The sequence below is a fragment of the Lepisosteus oculatus genome, chromosome 5, assembly GCF_040954835.1.
Source record: "Lepisosteus oculatus isolate fLepOcu1 chromosome 5, fLepOcu1.hap2, whole genome shotgun sequence".
NCBI classification, from domain to species: domain Eukaryota; kingdom Metazoa; phylum Chordata; class Actinopteri; order Semionotiformes; family Lepisosteidae; genus Lepisosteus; species Lepisosteus oculatus.
This window is the reverse complement of record NC_090700.1, coordinates 42,732,225-42,753,404: the sequence shown is the minus strand read 5'-3', so window position 1 is coordinate 42,753,404 and position 21,180 is coordinate 42,732,225. Positions and strand designations below refer to the sequence as shown.

Genomic DNA, 21,180 nt, shown 5'->3' with positions numbered 1-21,180 from the left:
CAGGTGTTAAAGTGATTTAGCCTGTTGAAATGTCAAGCCTGGTGAAAATCAAGAAAAACAAAAAGAAAGCAATACAGTATGTCCCACTTATTATAAGAGCAGCACCTGCAAACCATCGGTATTTTGAAGACTAGGCTAAATCAGCACACTGTGTTTGCTCTCTAGGTAGTTCACAGCCAGCCAATTCTAATCTGCAAGACATGACAGCCAAATAGAGTCCATTAATGGCAAACCTCAGTCGGGGAGATCAGAAGTCACAGCACCTTGCCAAGACCAATGGGGAGGTCTGTGTCAGATGGTCCAGGCGAGGGTGTCTAGTTTAATTCATATTTAATATTTTTATCCATTTAACAATTGCAAACTACACAACCCAAATTTAAAATAGTTGTTACAGAACTCCACTTGTAGTGACTGATTTCAATCTGACTGGTGATATTGGGATATGCTGCCCTCTTTACAGGCTCATCTCGATATAACAACAGTCCAGCAGGGTAATGCACATCCTCATCATCCTTATGAAATAGATGCTGTCTTGCTAGATGAGAATGAGATGGTTCTACTGTGGATGCTCCTTGCCAGACTTGATCCAAAACATGATTACAGAAAGCAACTACCAGCTGCAAAACCAACAGTCATTGAGGAGCAAGAAATTAAAATTGTCAATAGTTACAAGTATCCTGACACTATAGTTGATTATAGACTACCCTTTGATGAAAACGTGAATTCCATGTGTAAGAAGAGCCAACAGCAATTGTTCTTCCTAAGAAGATTTCACTCTTTTAATGTGTGTACTACAAGGCATGAAAGGAATGGGGCACAAACCCACAAAACAGTATCTGCAGCCTCATGGAAAGCATGTGTTGCAGATGAACAGCTTGTATTGCTTTTCAGTAGTGGCCACACAAGAGCCTCCTGCTATGTAGACTTCCTGCTGGTCAACCCTGTTGATGACAGATTTTAATCAGCATAATCAGTATTAATTAATTTCTGTTCTGTCAAATGTCCATACACATGATAAACAAAAATGTGAATTTGTGAATGTATTGCAGTTCTTGTCTTTCAAGTAATAAGTGTCTTCTCATGCTCCATATATTGGGGTGAGCACTCGCTCATTGCTGATGCTCAGAATACAGGTTTGTCGAGATGTTTACAGAGGTGTGTGCAATAACAGGATCTGTCTCTTTTACGTTACACCCACAGGGCCTTGTTGATTCTTAAAACTAATCCGGAAAGTTAAAGTGCCTGTCTTTTCCTGCTTTTCTTAAGTGCATAGAGCAGGTTGAAAGTTCAGAATTTGGAAAATTGGTGAGGTTGGACTGGACAGAGATGAAAGGGAACATGAGGAGAACCTAACTTGTCTGGGTTACTCAAGTCTGTGCAGTGTACCAGACTGCTCTTAAGTCAGAACAATTTCCTTTGGCAGGGCACTGCAAAAATGGAAAGAAAAATCTTAAAGGGCATTATTAATCAAATAAGCCTGTGTTTTTAAATTAGTCTTTGTTTTTTTACTAAAAAAACCCAAGTCTTTGTTGTTTTACTAAAAATTAATTTATTTATGAAAGCAAAAAGTCATCTTAGAAATCAGTTGTAATATAACCATAAGAATCAAGCACTTTGAAAGCCTCATCATGAGCTTCTCCCTTCCAGTAGATATCACTTTGTATCGCAGATTTACAAGGGCTCTTTTATGAGATGGGTTTGTCCCAGGAGAGAAAAGGAGATGAGTTTCCATTACATGCCTTATTGTCAGTGAGGCAGAGAAGTGTGGTATATCTGTACCTGATGCAGTGATGCCCACTCTTGCAATTATTTGTTGTTAAAAATAAAATTTACTTTTTATGTAGATGTTCTGCTGTTCACCTTAGGGCTTTGCTGCTGAAGCTAGATGGCAAAGGCAGGCAAAACATCCTGGCTTTAGCTATTTTTTCTTTCATTCCTCTGAGGTTTTGATTGTTATTGATTGACAACTACAATTTTGCTGAGACAGTTGTTTCTCATTACATAGAGGAGCAGTTAAACACCAGTCATGTAAGACGCAAGGTGATCAGTCTTTGCCTTAACTTGGAACTAAAAGGAAAGTTTAGTAAAAAAAATCTGCTGAACTGAAAGAACAAGCCTGGGTTTGTTCTCCCCTCAGATGTACTCTGTTTAAATAATTATTGTCCTCTTGTAGCTACTGCAGTACTTCCCCCAGCAGTGAGTGACATCCCCTGTGAATATTTACAAAAATGTGGAAATGGGAATGAGCTGTGTTCTATGGAATTGGTTTTCTTTTTCGTTCTGTCCTTGTAGCAGACAGACCACAAAAGAATATGTGTAAGAATATACATTTGATAGCCAATCCATTTCAGCCCTCAAATAAGCTGAAAACTACAATAAGTTAGAATACTAACTAAATAAATTGAGGAAATACTGTAAGTTAGAATGCTAAATAAACTGAGAAAATACAGTAAGTTAGAATACTCAAGGCTCTTGTGTGTGGAATAGTTGTTCTTTCTAGCATTCAAGATCCTCATGTAGCTCTGAATAAGTCACTGTGTGACCTGCATTGTCTCCTGCTGGGCTCTGCTAACAGCTAATGCTGTTTGGCAGAGAGTGGAAGCTTCACAATGGACCCTGAGGATAAATGAAATCCAGGAAGACGATGCATCACCAAGTTGACATTTGTCCCACAACTGACAGATGGGGGCAGGAGGGCAAATTGAAGATCTTAAGATGTAGAGGTCAGTGTATTACTGGCGCTAACTTGCCAGCTAAATGAACTCATGTCTAGGAAGAGCATATAAATATCACAAGGGGGAATGGCGCGTGGGTGCTGCTGAGCTGCACACAGTGATGCTCAGCAGACCCGTCTGCTAACTAGTTTCGCCTGAGGCAGTTTACAGTCATCGCCCGGAAAGAGGTCAGCCTGTCCCTGACATCACAGGGGTTGTGACTGTCCGCTGACAGGTCCTGGGACCCTCAGCTAACTTTTTATTCTTGTTTCGAGGTGTGCTCCTTATGCGTTTAGAAGCAGTGTAAAAGGTGCCGTAAAAGAGCAAGAAAATTCTGAGCACCATTGACATCACACATCCAGTGGTTACAAAACATTAGTTCAGATAGTAGCTGTTCTTCCTATGACTTGAGTCAAAAGAATTTTCTTCATGGCTCTAAAAACAGGTGTTCATTTCTAATATAATTTTGAGTTATTCGGAAAAAATAATAACAGTATCTGTTCCATTACCATTGTAAAAATACACATTGAATCGTCAGCATTGGATACAGAATTCACCGGCGTACCCATCAGTAACGGAATAACCTAATTTTTTTACCCTGAGACTCCTTATTTTCCATCTAATAGTTCTGTGAGAAAGATTGTATCTTAATCTGCGGTGGAAAATTATTTTCTTTTGGTTCCTACTTTCCTACTTAATTTAAGAATAAATTGGTACTTAGCTAGGAAATGGGTCTTTTCGAATTTAATTTGAGCCAATCATTGATAAAATGTTGAACATTTTCTAATTCTATTATTGGGAAACTCCACATATATTAGTGTGTTCACATTTATTTGACATAACAAAATGGTCAGTGTGTTTTCAGTGCCTTTTTGAGTCGGTACCTCTGCAATATTAAGGTCTTCTGAACTTCTTTTTGCAATAATTATTTTATATATCAAACAGTGTTAGCAAAAACTCACACAATCATTAAGGGAAGGATTAACCCTTTTCCCACCTGTTATAAGACTGTCTGAGTCTAAATGGATTACAGAAAGCCTTCTTTAGACTTGTTGTAAACTGGCCACCATTCTGCCCTCTACCATCTGCTCTGGTCTTCTGTGCTTGCTAGTCAGGAGGCATGAATTGTAGCAGTAAATGTGACCAAGGCAGATTACAGATACTGTTGTCCTCTCATAAACCTGTACAAGAGTCAATTTGTCCTGCGTACTGTATGTGTTGTGTGTGTTTATATATATGGGAGGATGTGAATATTAATCAGCTCTTACTATTTCACAGTGCTGGGAGGCATCTTGAAGGACTATGAATTCCATTTTGTGACTTTTAGTTTATATACACAAAGCAAACTTCACTGATATAATTAATCCAACAGCTTATTTTTAAAGCTTTGAAGAGTGTTTCTCTTGAAGCACATTTCTACATGTGATTCACTAGTCAGTTAGCTGTCTCACTGATGACCCCCAGTAAGGGGCTGTCTGTGGCTGCTGACATATGTACTTTTTCATATTTTAGTAGGATAAGCAGTCTATTTAGAAGGTACTGCTTTTCAGCATTTTGAAATGGTAAAATCTGATTAATATTAACCTTCCCATAATATACTGAGAGACATTAAAAGCACAACAAATGCTATTGATTTCAATACACATTATTTGCATTTTTAATGCTTCTCATTATAAGTAGTGCATATACACAAACAAGCATGTATTGTTGCATTACAACTTTGTTCTGTGCTTTTAATAAATGTGTGGTCATTCTGCCCTTTTAGGTTTGAAGAAATGCCTTCCTAGAGTACAATATGTACAATATGCATTTTTAATTTGAATTTCTGTAAAGAGCTGTGGGGCTCAGTGAATGATTTAAGTCCAGGCTAAAGAGAGGGCTTAGATATTTTTTTATTTGCTCAAAGCTATTATGTAAAGCAAGCAGAAATGTGTTTTTCCCATTCATTGTGAATAATGTAAAGCAGCTTCTTTGGTATGGCATGTGTTGCAGTTCTAAAAACTGCAAGCATTAATTTTTGCTCTGTTGAAATAGAGGAAAGTAAAATATCCTTGTTGATGAGATTTAGAAAAAGGTAGATATCGATTAACAAATATGTCAGGCTGCTGTAATGAATCCAAATAAAACATAAATTGTGGTATTTTAAGTTTTCAACAGGATTTTGATCACTTTCCTTCATGACAGATTATTTTTTAGATGCTCACATGGGGCTGATTTAGAAAGCAGTAGCTCTGGGATCTGCACTGGTACCACCGCCCTTCCTAATTTATATCAATGATTACGGTCTGGTGCATTTAAGAAACTACTCAAGTTTACAAATGTCAAACTAGCTTTGCAAAGACTGTACACAGTACAAAAGAAGACCAGATTTAGGACTCACAAACACCTAGCAGATGACATGTTGTCAAGTTCTGGGTGTTGCATGCAGGTAGTAAAAACCGCAATCTGTAACTGTAAAATGGAAAACTTTAGTTTAGAAGCTTTAGAAAACATATTTTAATCTAGACATATCATTTTCATCTTCTAGCCACCACAAGGAAGCAATTAAAAAGGCAAACAAAAATTTTGGATTGTAATTGAAATCAAGGGATGTTGTTATGTTAAAACTGTATAATGTGCTGGTAAGACATACTTTAGAATATTATGTGTGCAATTTTCATCACATATATTGCTGTTCTGGAATCATTTCAGAGAAGAGCAACCAGATACATTCCCTAATGGAATGTCCTTCACAGGGAAAAAGAACTGAATCTTTTTATTCTTGAACAGAGAAGACTACGAGAGGATATGTTTAATGTATTCATATGCTCAAGGCTTTGATAAAAGTCAACCCAGTGGTTGAATTTTTTTCAGAATTAACACAGACCAGAGGACATTTTGTGGAAATTATGGGCAGGCTCATTAAAAAAGGAAATACTTCTTTACACAAAGGTTTGTGGGAGTATGAACCAAGCTGCCCCCCCCCATTTTTAGGCTGATTTTTTATATCGGCTTTCAAGAAACTGCTGGATGAAGTGCTTGGATTTATTAGCTACTGAAAAAATGAGCTAGATTGGCACAGTGCCCTCTCTTTTGTAGCTGTTCTCATGAAAACAAAACTTGATTCACAAATCTACTTTTTTTTTTTTCATTCAGGTTTGCCAAGATAGAAATCGGTGTATCTGAACCCATCATCCCATTTAAAGAGACTGTCATCCGCCCTCCGAAGGTAGACATGGTGAATGAAGACATTGGGAAGCAGCAGAAGGTAGCTGTGATACACCAGGTGAGAGAGGAGCAGTTAAAGTATCCCGAAGGCATCCAGGTCGATTCTAACGGGCTGGTCACACTCACTACTTCCAACAAGCTGGCTACCATCGGGGTCAGGGCCATGCCACTGCCAGAAGAAGTCACCCATCTACTGGAGCAGAGCAGCGACCTCATCCGCACGATGGAGCACTTCAACTTATCCGTGAAGGAGGGCAAGAAAGCCCTTGAGATCAATCCGAAAATGCTGGAGTCTATTCATGACTTCAAGGAGAAGCTGGAGTCTCTGTTACAAGGACGGAAATGGAGGAATGCTGTCAACCACATTTGGACATTTGGGCCTCGGCGATGTGGCCCTAATATTTTACTCAATAACCTGGAAGGCTACCAGCGTCCCTCAGTGTGGCAGTGTCTAGACACAGAGAGGGTGGAGGCTGGGCAGTACTGTGATTTGGACAACAGCATAGTCAGTGGGTTCCAGCTGGCCACACTTTCAGGGCCCATGTGTGAGGAGCCTCTGATGGGAGTTTGCTTTTCTGTGGAGTTGTGGGACATGAAAGCCCCGCAGGTCCCTGCCGCGGCGCCCCCACCTGCACAAGCAGCCCCCAAGGCCGACAGCCCCGGCCCCGCTCCTCACACCGCCGGCGAGGAAGCTCTGGGGCTGCAAGCCCAGCTCGCTGCGCCGCCCAGCAAACGCAGAAGTGAAGCGGCCGTCCCTGACTGCTACGGGCCGTTCTCGGGGCAGCTCATAGCAGCCATGAAGGAAGCCTGTCGATATGCCTTCCAGGCAAAACCCCAGCGCCTCATGGCCGCGATGTACACCTGTGAAATCATGGCCACCGCAGACGTACTAGGTAAGATGGAAAAAAATATTGACAAAAAAAACCCCGGAATAATTCCCAGGGCAGCTGTAAATTCTGTTTTTAATGCTTTTGCCAGTAAATGCTTTTTTTCTCTCCGGTTACAAGGCTGAAAAATGATTTAGTGCATACACAGGAAATAGTTTTCGCTGTTCCTAATGGGAAGCTGCTGTGAAACACCAGTGTTCAAATGCAGTGATGTCATACTGCAGAGCTCTGAAACAATGGGCAATTGTCTCCTGAACATGCTTACTGTGACTTATATGAATCAATTTGCAGGGGTAACTGAATCCTACTCCATGAGAGCAGAAATAACCTCTCATAAAACAGAATCTGCAGAGAATCGGACTGAGGTTTTAGTAGACGGCCATGCAGCAGAAAGATTGCATTAATGTTTCAATCGGCATTAATCACAAGCAAGATATTGTGATTATTATTTTTCATTTGCCACCAACAAAAATATCTGCACTCGAGTGGACTTCACCTGGAAGGCTCACAGACTGTTATTGCTGCTTTAAATATCCTAGAAATTAAGACAAGCATTTGCAACAAGAATGATGCTGAAGCCCATTTCCAGGCTGTTTTTTTATTCAAATATGGATGCACAGAGTTTGACCATTGTCTGTTTCCAGGAGCTCCGTCAGTAATCAGTAGATTGTAGCATGGTGAGGGTTCAGTGATTTATTTTTAGAAATGTTGTTATATATTGTGTGCGCTGGATGGAAATACTGCCATTTTGAATAACCACAATGTCTATTTATAGAAACCTTTTTTAAAAGGTTTATGCTCACAAAGGTCCCATTGATACTTTACAAGTAGAATGCAAATATTTCTTCCATTAAAACTGACGAGACCTTGTTCTTATTACGGCTAATGATTATACATGTTTTTTAAAAATCTAATACTCAGCATAGTTTACAATGTAGTTGTTTTCCCTTTGACAGTCGGTAATTAAATACAGACAGTACCTTAAAAAGTATCTGTTAAAAACATCTGTACACAGTGTTGTAAAAAATACAGTCACAGTAAAGCAGAACAAAGCTTGAGTTTTGAAAGCTCTTCAGTGGGGTCTCCTGCATCTCTGAAGTATGTAAAAGAGTCACTCATTGACTGTAAAGTGTTGTAAGCAGTTAACACAATAACAACTTGCTAAAACTTAGCAGAAACAGCTGTCTTCAGGCTCACAGAGGCTGTTTCTAGGTAAGGGTGAAAGCAGTGGTGACAGTTATCACAGCTTGTCAGAAGTCATTATTCCAGGTTATTGCATTGCTGGCAGCCTGTTGTTCATAAGGACCCAAGTGTTCAGCTTTTTTTTTCTTTTTAACATTTGTACAGATTATCACGTACGCGTGCGCTGGTTCTCACAATGTCATGTCAGCACTGGCCTCTTTCTCACACAAGGACGGCAGTTTTCCTGATGAGCTCCTGTGCTTCCTAGGTCGCGTCTACGGCGTCCTGTCCAAGAGAGAAGGCCGCGTGCTGCTGGAGGAGATGAAGGAAGGCACAGACATGTTCATCATCAAGGCCATCCTCCCGGTCGCGGAGAGCTTCGGCTTTGCCGATGAGATCCGGAAACGGACGAGCGGCTTGGCCAGTCCCCAGCTGGTGTTTAGCCACTGGGAGGTGAGTGTGCTGGCTGACCGGGGAAAACCCTAGCTGTCTTTCTGGCTTGTTCCGGAAACTGGTATGTGTACTGCAGTGCTTGCGCTTCATTGTCATTTTGGTAAAAAAGGGAATTTCATGTGCATTTTTTGCCCGGTTGTGGATGTAAACCAGTTCAGTGCAACTAGAAATATTGATAACTCAGTGCTAGAACAGACATTAAAAACAAGCTGGCTGCTTGTGATTTAAAATCACTGAAAACAAGCTAAAAAAATTGCTTCTTGAAAGAAAGAACCTGCCAAAAAATACATTTTTAGAATTAAGATAATACTCGAAAATCCTAAAAAAGGATAGTTTTTGATAATCTTCCATCATTACAGAGCATTTCTTTTTCTGTGCCATGCACACAGCAAGAGCGGTGTGGGTGTGAGGGTTGCATGATGGTTTTCTGCAGGGGAATCAGCAGGTTGGAGCCTACCCCTGGGTCTGTGTCACTAAACACTAATGAGAGAATTTCAACAGGACTCTCCCTGCTTGATTAAAACATAGTGCTAAACAATTTACAATCTAATCCTATGTTTACGCCAAGAATTTAAAATGATGATGAACATCATAACTTCTGTCAAGACAAGTTCTTTATTGATTTTGTTTTTCACTCAAAGAAGAAATTCTGTTCCATTCTATTGATCTTTCTTTATTGGTATATTTTTCTGCATCTACTTTCATTTGGATCAGTTGCGTGTACATACACGGCATGAATTTATGCTGAGCGCACACATGTCCAAAGTATATGTTTTCACGGTACGTGTTGCACTTTGCTGTTTTCTTGGGTGTGTGCCTAAGGCCCCTAATTAGCAGAAGCCAGAGGAAGCACACGCTGTTAACAGCCGAATACGCACACTGGCCCACATCGACCAAAGGCAGATTGCCCCCAGCCAAGACGTTTCTGAATTAAACATGATTCAAGGTCAGTGTGGGGATTCAGGCTTGTAATTAGATAGTCTCCACCAGGGTTAGAGAGGATCAGAGCTCCAAGAGAGCACATGTGCCAAGGAATTATACCTGCGTCTGTCTCTGCCATCCAAGCTGGACACAGTCCCTGCCATATGTTCCCAGTGTCACTCTGGGTAACAGGTCACTCTGTCTGCACTGGCTACAGAAAGGAAGACAAAATCAACCTTGATGGATATGTACAGACCCTTAAATTGCATGCTCCTTTTAGTAGTGTTCGTTGTGTTTTATGTGTGTGAACACACCTTTCTTGAAATACAAAATGGTCTAGATATGCTGTTTAGTTTATAGCCTTAGTCTACAATGGAATGAAAAATTAGCTTTGACACAAGTGTCCAGCGTAATTTATCTCAAACCTCTGGTATCTGCAAATGGTAGGTCACAACTGTAATTATTTTTCAACGCTTGCAGATGCTGTTAAAATGAGATGCCTCAACTTAAAACTGAAGTCCCACTCCCACATGAATAGATTAGTAATATGTAAATATCAATCAAAACACAGTAAAAAAAAAAGATGACTTTTTTAAAATCACTGTTGGTGGCTTGTGTATACAGTAGAAAAATGTAATCAAAATATTTATTGAATAAAAAATACATTGCCTGGTAGAAGCACCCAAGAATTCACATTATAATCTAACTCATATGGAAATCCGTCAGCCCCCTGACTGAATGATTAACTCCTCTCTCCTAAAATCTGTATACATAAGTCATAAAGAGAAATTTAATCTGCTGCTGTTTTTGAAGTCAAAACTTGGAACACCGCATTACTGTGCTGTTCACTGCTGATAAACTCAAGGGATCAGCTATTAGCAACATGTTAAGCCTATATGTAAAGAATAAGATTTTACAGGTAAAGAACACGTATTTTGTAACTTTAAATACCCCAAGATTAACACTAGATTTTCTCCCTTTAATGACAATAATTTTACAAGGCATTTTAAAAAGCAGTGAATGCTGTGCATTTCTTTCTGTTTGCTGCAAGCAGATTCTCTGAGAATCAGTCTTGTTCATTCCCTGAGAGGACTGGCTCTGCTGGTAGAGAGCAAGCATACCTCTTAAAGGTTACTAGCATTCCTGCCTATCTGCTAAAATTACTCAGTAGAAATGGACAACATAAACGTTCTGTGCCTTTCTCCAAACCAGAATAATGGTAATAAATATCAGAAGAAGTAGTTCAGGTGGGTAGCTGCATCAGCATACGTAGGCTGCAAAGGAACAAGTAATAGTTTTTTTCTGTGCTGAAAAGAGAAGAATGAAAACACAACATTTTGGGTGTGGAGCCTTCCACCTGAAGTAGCTCACACCTGGAGAAGCCTCCACGCCCATAAGGTTGTGTTTTCTTTCTTTTCTTCTCAGCATGGAATAAACCTATTACTTGTTCCATAAATATAGGAATATATTTGCCCTTTTCATTTCACTATTGGATACGATACGACAGTCCTGTCCATAGTCCCTCTCTTCAGCTCTCCATTACTCCATTACTCTGGACTTAAGAAAGGTAAAGAATGGAAGGGGGCCATTCAGACTTCTTGAGTGTAATCCCTCCCCTGCTGTAGTTCAGCCTATCCAGAACTGCTGTGGTTACCTGTCACCCCTCTAAATGCTGTGCTGGAAAAGTAGAAATCCGGAGCAGTGTGGAAGGTGTATAGGCCTCGCAGACATAAGGAGAGTGCAGTCGGACAGCCCTCCTGCAGAGCCTGGCCTGCACCTGCTCTGGGAACAATAGATTCCTTCAGAGGACCGCTGGACTCTCATCTGTCACGAACATCTCATTCAGTATCCTGAGTGGGGGGTGGAAAACAGTGTGACTGAGGGGATTATAAAGCACTCACAAAAGAGAAAAACCACAAGCTTGAATAATGCTGACTCATTCTCGTTGAAATCGCTTTGGTCTTTTTCCTAACAATCCAGTTTTTGATGCTGTTTATGTGGTGCTAAAAAAAAGTAAAAAATTATATTGAGGAGTTAATAGAGGGGTGGCAGCTGCACTCTGAAGTGCTGAGACTTTCCCTGCCAGAAACCCCCACTTGAAAACTGGTGTGTTTTAGATTCTGCACAGATGAACACTGTTACTGTATGTTCAGATTTGTAGCTCTAGCATACCTTGTATAAAGGAAAAGACAATTAATATCATCCAAACCAGATAAGCAATGTCATTATATGTATTATTATTGTGAAAATCCATCCATCCGTTATGTAACTGCTTCTTCCCCTGGATGGGACACCAGTCCATCACAGGGAACACAGCTACAAACACAGACATGCGCACACACTCACACCAGGGCCTGTTTTTCCAAAAGGCTATTGACCTACCAGTTTTTGGACTGGAGCACCTGGAGGAAACCCATGTTAATACAGGGAGAGCATGCAAACTCCACACAGATAGCAATTTAACACAGATACCCAGCACTGTGAGGCGGCAATGCTAACCACTGTGCCACCATGCATCCTATTGTAATAATATTTTGCCATAAAATAGTTTTTACACCTCCAACAAAGACTAAAGGGAAACCCTCTCAAGGCTTTTGTACATTAAAAGTACAGTCCTATTGTAGTCTGTTCAGGAATTCATTTTGATTTATTGCTGCCTAGGCTCAGTGAATGAACAGTTTTTTTTTTCCCCCAAAGTCTTTACTTAATCTAGCAAGACAAGAAAAGGATTGCGTAAAAAATGTATCTTGACCTGGAGGTATAGGTTATTGCAGATTTGCACTTCTACAATAGTTGTAGAAGCCTTATTTGAAAAATCTGGAATCCCTGGCTTTGCTCACAGAGATAGATTCATAAATATTTTAAATGGGTTAGCATGGTAAAAATTGCAAAAAAGCCCAATCACATCTTTCTTTAATGGTCTCCACAAGTGTAAGTGTCTGGAGAAAACAGTAATCATGTTTAAATGTCTTTTGTCACTCACTCCCTCTGGTTGAGTGTAAATTCTGTGTATGGTGCTGCCTCATTCAGTGTGCTCTGTGGGTCACACTGTGTTCTCTGCCACACATGACTTTAATTGTTCGACTTGGCACTTTAAGAACATGTTTGCCTTGCTAAGAAGAAGTAATTAAATTCAATATTTAATTCGAACCTTACGCATGATATTTTCTAACTTGAAGTTTTTGGAATCCTTTAAATGTGGCCTTTGTATTCCAGGGAAAAAAGAAGCCTTATTTGAAATTCTTTTGACTTTTGACTCAAGACACTGAAAGATAAAACCTCTGTGTCTTAACCCCCTCTCTACAGTAAAAAAACTGCAAGTCAGCTTTCTGATTTTTTTTCCTTGTTTCTTGTTTTGCAGCTGCGTAGAAATTCATGATTTTCTAATAAAGGGGCTGTATGTCTGAAGTTAGTCTCTGGGCAGGACTCTTTATAATATATGTGTGACCTGGCCTGGAATAGAATTCCATTTATTGCCATTACGTTCACAATTGCTACCATATCTGTAAATAACATGAGAATCATATGAGCACTCCTTCAGCTGATTGTAGTCATTTTTTTGTGTGTTGTTTTTAATGATATCATCATACCTACTGGACCAGGATCACCAGACCTAATTTTCACAGGACATGTGGTTTCATTCCCAAAGTCCCCTCCTGCAACCATCTGCCAAATTAAAAAGGGGACATCTTCTGTGACACTATTGATGTATCATATTGGAGTGTAACTGCACTAGTCCCTAAATAGGTCATGTTCACTAGGCAAAACATTTTCTAAAAAAAAAATAGGAGCTCTCCTCCAGCAGACTGGTGTTTCTGTTCAACTCTTCTTGCACTGACAGTTAAAGCAAAATGATTTCACAGGAACTATTTTCCTACTTACTATGGGACATTAAAAATCTGTAAAAAGTCTTTCACTCACATTGGATCCTTGACTTTGAGTGTTATCCCAGATGGAGCAGCTGTTAGAGTAATCAGGTACATAGTCTTCAAAATGACTGACACCAAAAAGTTTATATAAAAAGGTTATTATGAATCTGAGTGTTATAAATCTTAGATTTTTTTTCTTGCTTTCATGTTCTTTCTACTGATCTTAATCCCATTTTTTTACTTTTGTGGTTTTCGTTCAGGTGTTAGTGAAGTGAAATAAAACAAGTCATGCCAAACCTTTTATTCGGGATTTTGATGGCTGAGAATGACTATATGAGGAAGGACTCTCAAATAATATGCACCCTACTATTGACGTTTGATTTCATTTTGGTACGGTCCTTTTCAGCAAGAGTTTCCATTCATTTTTTGAAAATCAGCTCAGTTTCAGTAAATGTAGAATGGTGTTTCCTAAGGTATTGCTAACTTTATTAAATTGATTTCAATTATATTATTTTTGTTCAAGGTGTGTATAGTTGTGTCAGCTGTTAATTCACGGGGTTTTCTTATAAAATAGATGTTTGTGAATTAATCTTCTAATAGTGGAAGAAAATGTGCAATAGGTTAATGTTTTAATAAATGCTCTGCTTTAGTGTTCTTCATTGAAAAGAAGCCAGCACTATTCTTCAATATATTAGAAAACTAAAACACAGAACCAAACTAGCACCTCAGAAAGGTGTTTTTGTCAAAACAGATTACATTAGTGTTCCATTCTTCTCTTTTAAAAGTGCTGAAGTTAAAATGGCCTCTGTGTTCTATCTCAGAAACTGTACCTTTAGGAGAGAAATGGTGTTTATCACTTACAGAATCTGCTTTAAGAGCCTTTAAGTTAGTGAATGAGTTTTGTCACTTAAAACCATGTCAGGAGTTTGCAACAAATAACTCAGGCTCCAGGCCTCCAGTAAAGCGCCCAAACTTCCAGGGAATCCCTGTGGCCAGAAGCACATTAGGCAGACTGGCCTGGAGGTGGCAGGATGCACGATCCAGGAGGAGGCCTGAAGGTGGCTGAAGCAGTCAGCTGCCCGGGTCAGTGTAGTCTGGTTGTGTCAGCCGCACACAATAAGCAGCAGCAGCGTGGGGGGCTGTGCCCAAAAGCTCTGCCAGCCCAGGCCTGCTGCCTCCTCTGTCCTGTCAGCCAGCAGGAATCCCTCCGCAGACCTGCAGCCGTTAATAATCATGTCACACAGCTGTCTTGCTCATCATTAGGGCTGTAAAAAATCCCCGTAATGACTCCCTTTTAACGCAGGTGCACAAGATATTGAGATTAGTCAAAGAACAAAAGATTCCATGTTGAACATTATTTCTGAAGGATCATTTTATTTGCTGTTCATCATAAAAATAAAATAATTTACTATATGAGCTTGCTCTTTATTTTGTTTTATTGTGTTAATGTCTAGTTGTGGGTGCCTCAAATGCAAAGATTGTAGTTGCCGTAGAAGCTGACCTAAATTGACCACAATGGACCACGCTGGTTTAGGTTTAGTGTCAGTGCTAAAATTACATTACATACTGTATAACTTAAAAAAACAAAATGCTATTGAACTGTTTGTTTTATATACACGAAATATTTTGTATGAATTTGGACTCGAGAAATACAAGCACTAAGCCATAACAGACTTTTCTGCAATAAGACAGTGCTTTCCATTCATAAAACAAGAGTTCGCAATCCTTGCCATCGTGTTCTTTAACCTGAGAACAGAGGCACGCTTCAGCGGGAAAACAGAAGATAGAAAAGTCTGACAAAAGAGAGAAACCCAAGCTTTCAAAACAAAGCACTACACACACAAAGATTCAATCAAAGGCAGGCATGCGATATACACTGGATGAAAACTCCTGTTTTCATTCCCGTGGAGGTTAGGATCTAGCATATCTCTAAAGAACGGCAGATGTATTGCGACATGTGCCCCTGCAGCAGTGCCTCAAGTTCTGCGTGCAGATAAAGGTTTTGTATAGTCCTAAATCTTGCCGTTATTATCCCTGCCATCTGTCCTGTCTAAATTAGGCAGCTTGCTAGCTCAGACCCCTGACCAGGTGCTAGGGCTTGCCTGGACTGGTACAGTAATTGTGCTCTCTGATTGCTGTCTAATTGTTAGGTCATTGTAGTAACAGTTCCTAAGCTGCAGCAGGCATTGCCTCATCCTCTGAAGACAGTCAGCGGATGTTTTCTTTCCAGACGTTTCCTCCTTTGCACAGAGCTCTACATAATGAGCCTTGTCGAGTGCCGGGGTGCAAACAAGTCCTGGAAAGATGGATTGAAGCGGAACTTTTCCATTGTTGTGACAAACAACAACGTGACAGAAGTACTAAGGAATCAAGCATTATTTTCCTTACTGTGGTTAAGCCTCAGCTCTGTTTAAAATGGATGCTTCTTCCAATTTAACACAGAGACCTCCCTAAAAATATGTTGGGATTTTTTGGCAATTCAAAACATGGTTTGCACTTTCAGTTCAAAAATCAGATTCTTAAAACCCATTTCTCAGGTGTGCAATATGAGCAGGTCTGTCTGTATGAACCTGCTTAGTCAGACTACTGGAAACCCCTGTGCAGTTGGTTTACAGGTATTTTTTAATGCTGTAGTTTGTTTAGTGTGGTGACAGCCTACAGTTTTGATTATCCACATTTATTATTATGATCATACCCCTGTGATGCCAGCAGTAGGTCTGATCCCAGAAGATTCACAGTCCCATTTCTCTCCTGTGATTTGCACGTCTCTTTCTGTCTCTGCCTGATGTATTGTCTGCTTTGCAGGTGATCTCAAGTGACCCGTTCTGGGTGCCTACCACAGAAGAGGAGTACCTGCACTTTGGGGAGAAGGCAGACTCTGAGAACCAGGCACGCAAATACATGAATGCTGTTCGCAAGCGCAAAGGGCTGTATGTGGAAGAGAAGATTGTGGAACATGCAGAAAAGCAAAGAACTCTAAGCAAAAACAAGTAGCCCCACTCAGCATGGGCCCTAGGCAGCATGGAACAGTGGACAAATAGGTATTAAATGAGACAACACCCCTTATTCACAAGAATAGAACAAGACTGAATCTGGTGTGGAGGATGTCACCCCAGGTGCATTATAGGCATGACACTCAGAACAAGTATTTCCATCACTAAACCTATTTATGACTCACATCCATTAACATTGTTGTGAAAATAATAATTTAAAAAATACTGGTGTTTGAATGTTTGCCTAATTGCTTCTTTATTTTAGGCTGGTTCATTATTTTGATTGCCTTTTTTGCCATTCATGTGAACAAGGTGCACCCAACTAGATATTTCAGGATGAAATTTAATGTTTTTGTATTGCTGCTGAAAGGCTGTATGGATCTTAGAACTCTGACCACTGGCTAGAAAGAGTCAAGTCCATGATGGTCATTAATAAACCACGGATGTTACACCAGAGTAGACACAATTCCTCTGTCAGCGGACTGCAGTTACTTGAATTGTGTTCTTAGTTTCTTCCAGCTGCAAATATTTATGGTCGATTTTAAAGACTGGATGTAATTTGACAAACAGGAACAGGAGACAAAAAACAAAACAGAAATCACTTGTTTCAATTATAACCAAGAAAAGGAACCCTTTATCTCCATTTTGCATGTTACGGAAATGAGGGCCCACAATGGAATAACCCCTTCATTTATGAAGAAGGGCGGATATTCATGGCCTGCACAAGATGGATGCAGTTTGAGTGTATGGTATTTCGTACCCCTGTGATCAGATGCATCACCTACTGTTTGAAGCAGGCAAACATGAAATAAATTTGCAACATTCAGAAACAGAAGTTTGTCCCACCAGCACTGACTCTTGAATGTGTTTAATCTGTTGTTGCACTGAACAGTATCACTACAGAACAATATTTCTCACCCTAACTGGTTAGACATGCAACACTGTGCGCATTCTACCTCATTGATCACTTTCCCTCATCTTAGTCCTGGAGCTCAGTGTGTGAGAAGTGCTTCTTGGTAATTGACCCCAGTGTCCTGTTGAGTTAATGGGTTGACTTTTGCAGAACCAATATGTTTCAATCACACACACACAAAAAGACCAAGTCTATCTGATGGCTGTGCTCCCATTTCATTGTGAACTGCTTGGTAACATTGAACGACAGATCGTTGAGTCATAAAATGACAGATATAATCCAAATTTGTTTTGTTTTTGTGAGTAAAATATTACCTTTCCTTAATGGTTTGGGTGACTGTACAGGTTTCTGAGGAAGAAAAAGAAAAGAAAAGCTTTCAGTTCTCACACAGTTGCAAATAAATTTGTTTATTTTGTCCATTGAACCACAGAGAACTATTGATGAGATAGCTTAACCTGCCCTGTGGCTAATGTCTTGACTCTTCTGGCCAAAGCAGGGACATTAAAGAGATGGGAGATAATTATCCTGTTAAGGAAAACAAATAAGAAGAGTCAGTTTCAGTGCCTAGACGGAGAATAGCACTGCCTGCGAGTATTAAGTGTAATGTGAAACCAGCACAGAGGTCAGACACACAGGGGCCGAAAGAGCCTGATTGATTATTTGTAATGTCCGCATTGATTGTCAGGCCAGGTGTCCAGCAGTGAACAGCAACTCTCAACTCAAGGGACGCATGGAAGAAAAGGGGTAACCTCGGTTCAAGTTTACACAGCGACAGGCGAGTGGTTTTTCTAACCCAAGCTCCTCCCTGCCAGAGTGGGTATCCTGTGGCTGAGTGGTGATTGACTCGCTGCTTTACTGAGCCCCAGGCAGCTGTGTCATTGAGTGGAGCTCCTTTTAAGGTGGATACTCTTATTTGCCACTGAAAGTCAGGAAACCTTGACAAGCTTACCCCAACATTTTGTTATTTGTTATATTTGTTTTCATCTAGTTTAAAACTGCTGTTAGGGATGTTTTGTTTGTTCTTCTTGTATTGGTCTAAGAAAATACACTGTATTTTGTAGGTTGCTTCATTAGCCAAAGCAAAATGCATTTTTTGTAACAACTGCATGGTGCATATGGGAAAATAATGTGGGTTCATTTCAGCCTTTTCTGTCGTAAGGCACTGAATAGCATAATCCACTTAAGAACAGCATATTCCCCCTGCTGTTCAGAAGCCCTTCATTCTGTCATTTGTAAGACAAAAGATTGTTCCACCTTAAAAGACTGAGGGGCTGTGATTGAAGCAGACGAAACATTAGACTTGCTACAGGGAGTCTGTGCATACATTATTTATGAATCTGCTGAGTGGTGTCTGGAGAGGAGGCTCATGGGAAATGGTTGAATTGCACACCTTCTGAAACATTAGTCAGGTGTGGTTGGGTCCCTGGTTAGGTCTAGAAAGGCATCATGAAGCCCTTAAAACCTTGCTGTTTCACTAATGTTGTTATTCAGCTAGTACTAAAAACACATTTCTAAGTATATTTCTCAACACCACATATTACCAGGTACATATTAGTCAACATACAATCAATATGCATGATTTATATTAATGGTAACAACTTGCTGTTACAGTTCTTACACCTAAATCTGCCAGAATTGATAACTACTTGTGAACAAGTTTAGGTTTTCTCACAACAGTGCCTTAATATGAGCAACATATCAATATCAGTACCATGTTACATACTGTTTATTATGTTTAAGTCACAGACTACACTTTGTCTTTGTCAGTATACACTACATAATGGGGCATTCACATTCCGAATGATGTTAATGCCACAGAAGATCAGCTTAGATTTTGAAGACTGGCCCTCAATCGGAATGCCTTGGCCCCCTCCCAGCCCTTGAATCTGACCCAGAGGGAACATTGCTGTGTCCAGGAAATTGAGCTGACAACCAAACAGATTTCTTTCCCAAAGACCATAATCTGTTTCGTGCCTTCAGAAGTTTTAAGTAGCCGGTATCCTTGCTGTTGATGAGAAGTGAGTTCCTGTGACTTTTTAATTACTTATTTTTTTGTTTCTTAATCCAATTAAAACTGTAAGATGTCTAAGCTCAACTTCGGATGTACCCACATGCATCATTGTGTTTTTTTTTGGAAACCGTGATGCTATGGTTCTGCTCCTTAGGGAAAAGGACAGTGTAGTTTAAATGCATTTTCAGTTGCAATTCAGACTGGACTATTGGTGTTCTCCTAGCTGTGTCTCATTGTTACCACAGCCCAGGCACTGAGTTAATCACATGCAGCACACTGTGGTGGACAAAGGCTGGCTCTGGCAGATGTATTTCCTGTCGAAAGTGGCCCCTGGTCAGTGGGAATTTTTTAGGTACTGTGAGATGACACTCATCCAACTTCTCAAACCCACTTCACTGCCAAGTCCAACAGTGCCCAGATACATCAAAGCAGCCTCAAATAAAAACATAATAAATGGAAAAACCTCTGAAAATGAATCTCTGCTTTGCTTTTACTACTTCCACCATCCAAAAACAAAAGGAAAAAAATGAAAGAATAGAGAAAACTGAGGTGCAAGGGAGGTAAGAGAACCTTTATTTATCTGCATCACAGGTGCAGGTCAAATGTTAGCTAAACCCAAGAAAATGAAAAGAGTTGTCCCACTGTGAAGATAACAGCCAACCATCCTTACAATGGCTATGTTTGGCTGCTTAAAACAAACAATATTTCCTCCTAGCTGAATTATTGCCTGAACTGACAGTGCTCTCCACTCCCTTTTGTGTTTTAGCTCCTCTCATCCCTTTTTCCCTCCTTCAAAGAGGAAAATCTGAGCAATAAAATTAATTGCTATTGTTGTAAAGTTTCTTCCTCCAAGGAAATTCTCTCTGGCATTACCTCACAGCGGTCTGTTCTCTCATTACTAAAATCACAACATTCACGACCGGCCTAGTGAAGAAGGAGAGACCATGAGCGACTGTGGTCAGGCTTATTTGGCAGGAGGATCACTGTTACAGCAGATGCTTGCGTTTTTTACAAAGGATTTTTTGTCTGTTACTTCCAGTCCCCCAGGGGGCCTCACCTTTGACCTTTGCCTCAACCCAGCAGGCTTGTGTTTCCGTTATTTTACATATGGTTTATTCTAGGATTCCTTTGTCTGCTTTCTTCCACCAGTGATTAATTAAGAATCACTGGAATCATGCTGAGACAATTGGCTGCTAATGTCCTTTACAGAGCTTTTTGTACAGTTCCTCTTCTGAAGTCCATTTCAAACAACAAAACAGAATGCAAAGTCTTAAAGTGCACCCTCACTCATGAGGGTATTTCCCCAGATATTGTGGAGGTTGCTGGACAGTCAGGAGCCTCCATTCTCTCTGAGTAGTTATCCAAAATACAGTATTGAAATTTTTACATTTTGTTCCTTAGTCATTCTGCTTCTGCAAAATGTGCAAAATCATCTGCACAGCCGACATCTACCACTTTTCTTAACTGCTCTTTCCTAGGCTGGCCCTGGAGGTCTCACAAGTCAGAAACTAATTGTGGAATCAGCAGACAAGGCCACAGGATGGCTAATCTCTGGAGGCCATAAATAGTGAAGCCTTCCATTAAAGGAACATTGGGTAACAAAATTATCCGAAGGTTTGTGTTTTAATGACTGTGAATTACGGTAAATGTTATTGAAAGATGGAGGGAGGGGGATGGCACTGTCATGGTCCCATTGGGGTTCTTGTTGTTCTTCCAAACACAACTTCCTCAGCAGTGGACCAGCTTGTGTTTCTATAAAGCCAGAATCAGGCTGGTTAGTATGTACGCCTAGCTGTGGTAATGATGGCATGTGTGCTTAGTGTTGGCTCTCCCTGCAATCAAACCCCATGAAGAACAAACCACCAATTCTGTAGAAAGTGTTTTCTTAAGTAGTTGAATAACATAACACAGGACCACCATATGTCACTGAACAACAGGGCAAAGGAATTGTAAACAGTCTTACAAGAGCAGTCTGCACAGGGAGACATTTCTAAGTGCTGTGACTCTAAACAGCCATCATGTGCAGAGGA

At 40.2% G+C, this 21,180-nt stretch overlaps 1 protein-coding gene across 3 annotated transcripts in view; it reads left to right on the top strand.

The window, feature by feature from the left end:
• efl1 (elongation factor like GTPase 1) overlaps positions 1-17,423 on the top strand; it is a 91,553-nt gene extending 74,130 nt beyond the window's left edge. For all 3 annotated transcript variants that reach the window (XM_069190468.1, XM_015343046.2, XM_069190467.1), the window contains 3 exons: positions 5,850-6,814; positions 8,259-8,443; positions 16,039-17,423. In XM_069190468.1, coding sequence (XP_069046569.1) covers positions 5,850-6,814; positions 8,259-8,443; positions 16,039-16,227 — 1,339 coding nt within the window. In that variant the 3' untranslated portion in view covers positions 16,228-17,423. The remainder of the gene's footprint in view (positions 1-5,849; positions 6,815-8,258; positions 8,444-16,038) is intronic.
• Positions 17,424-21,180: the final 3,757 nt, after the last annotated feature.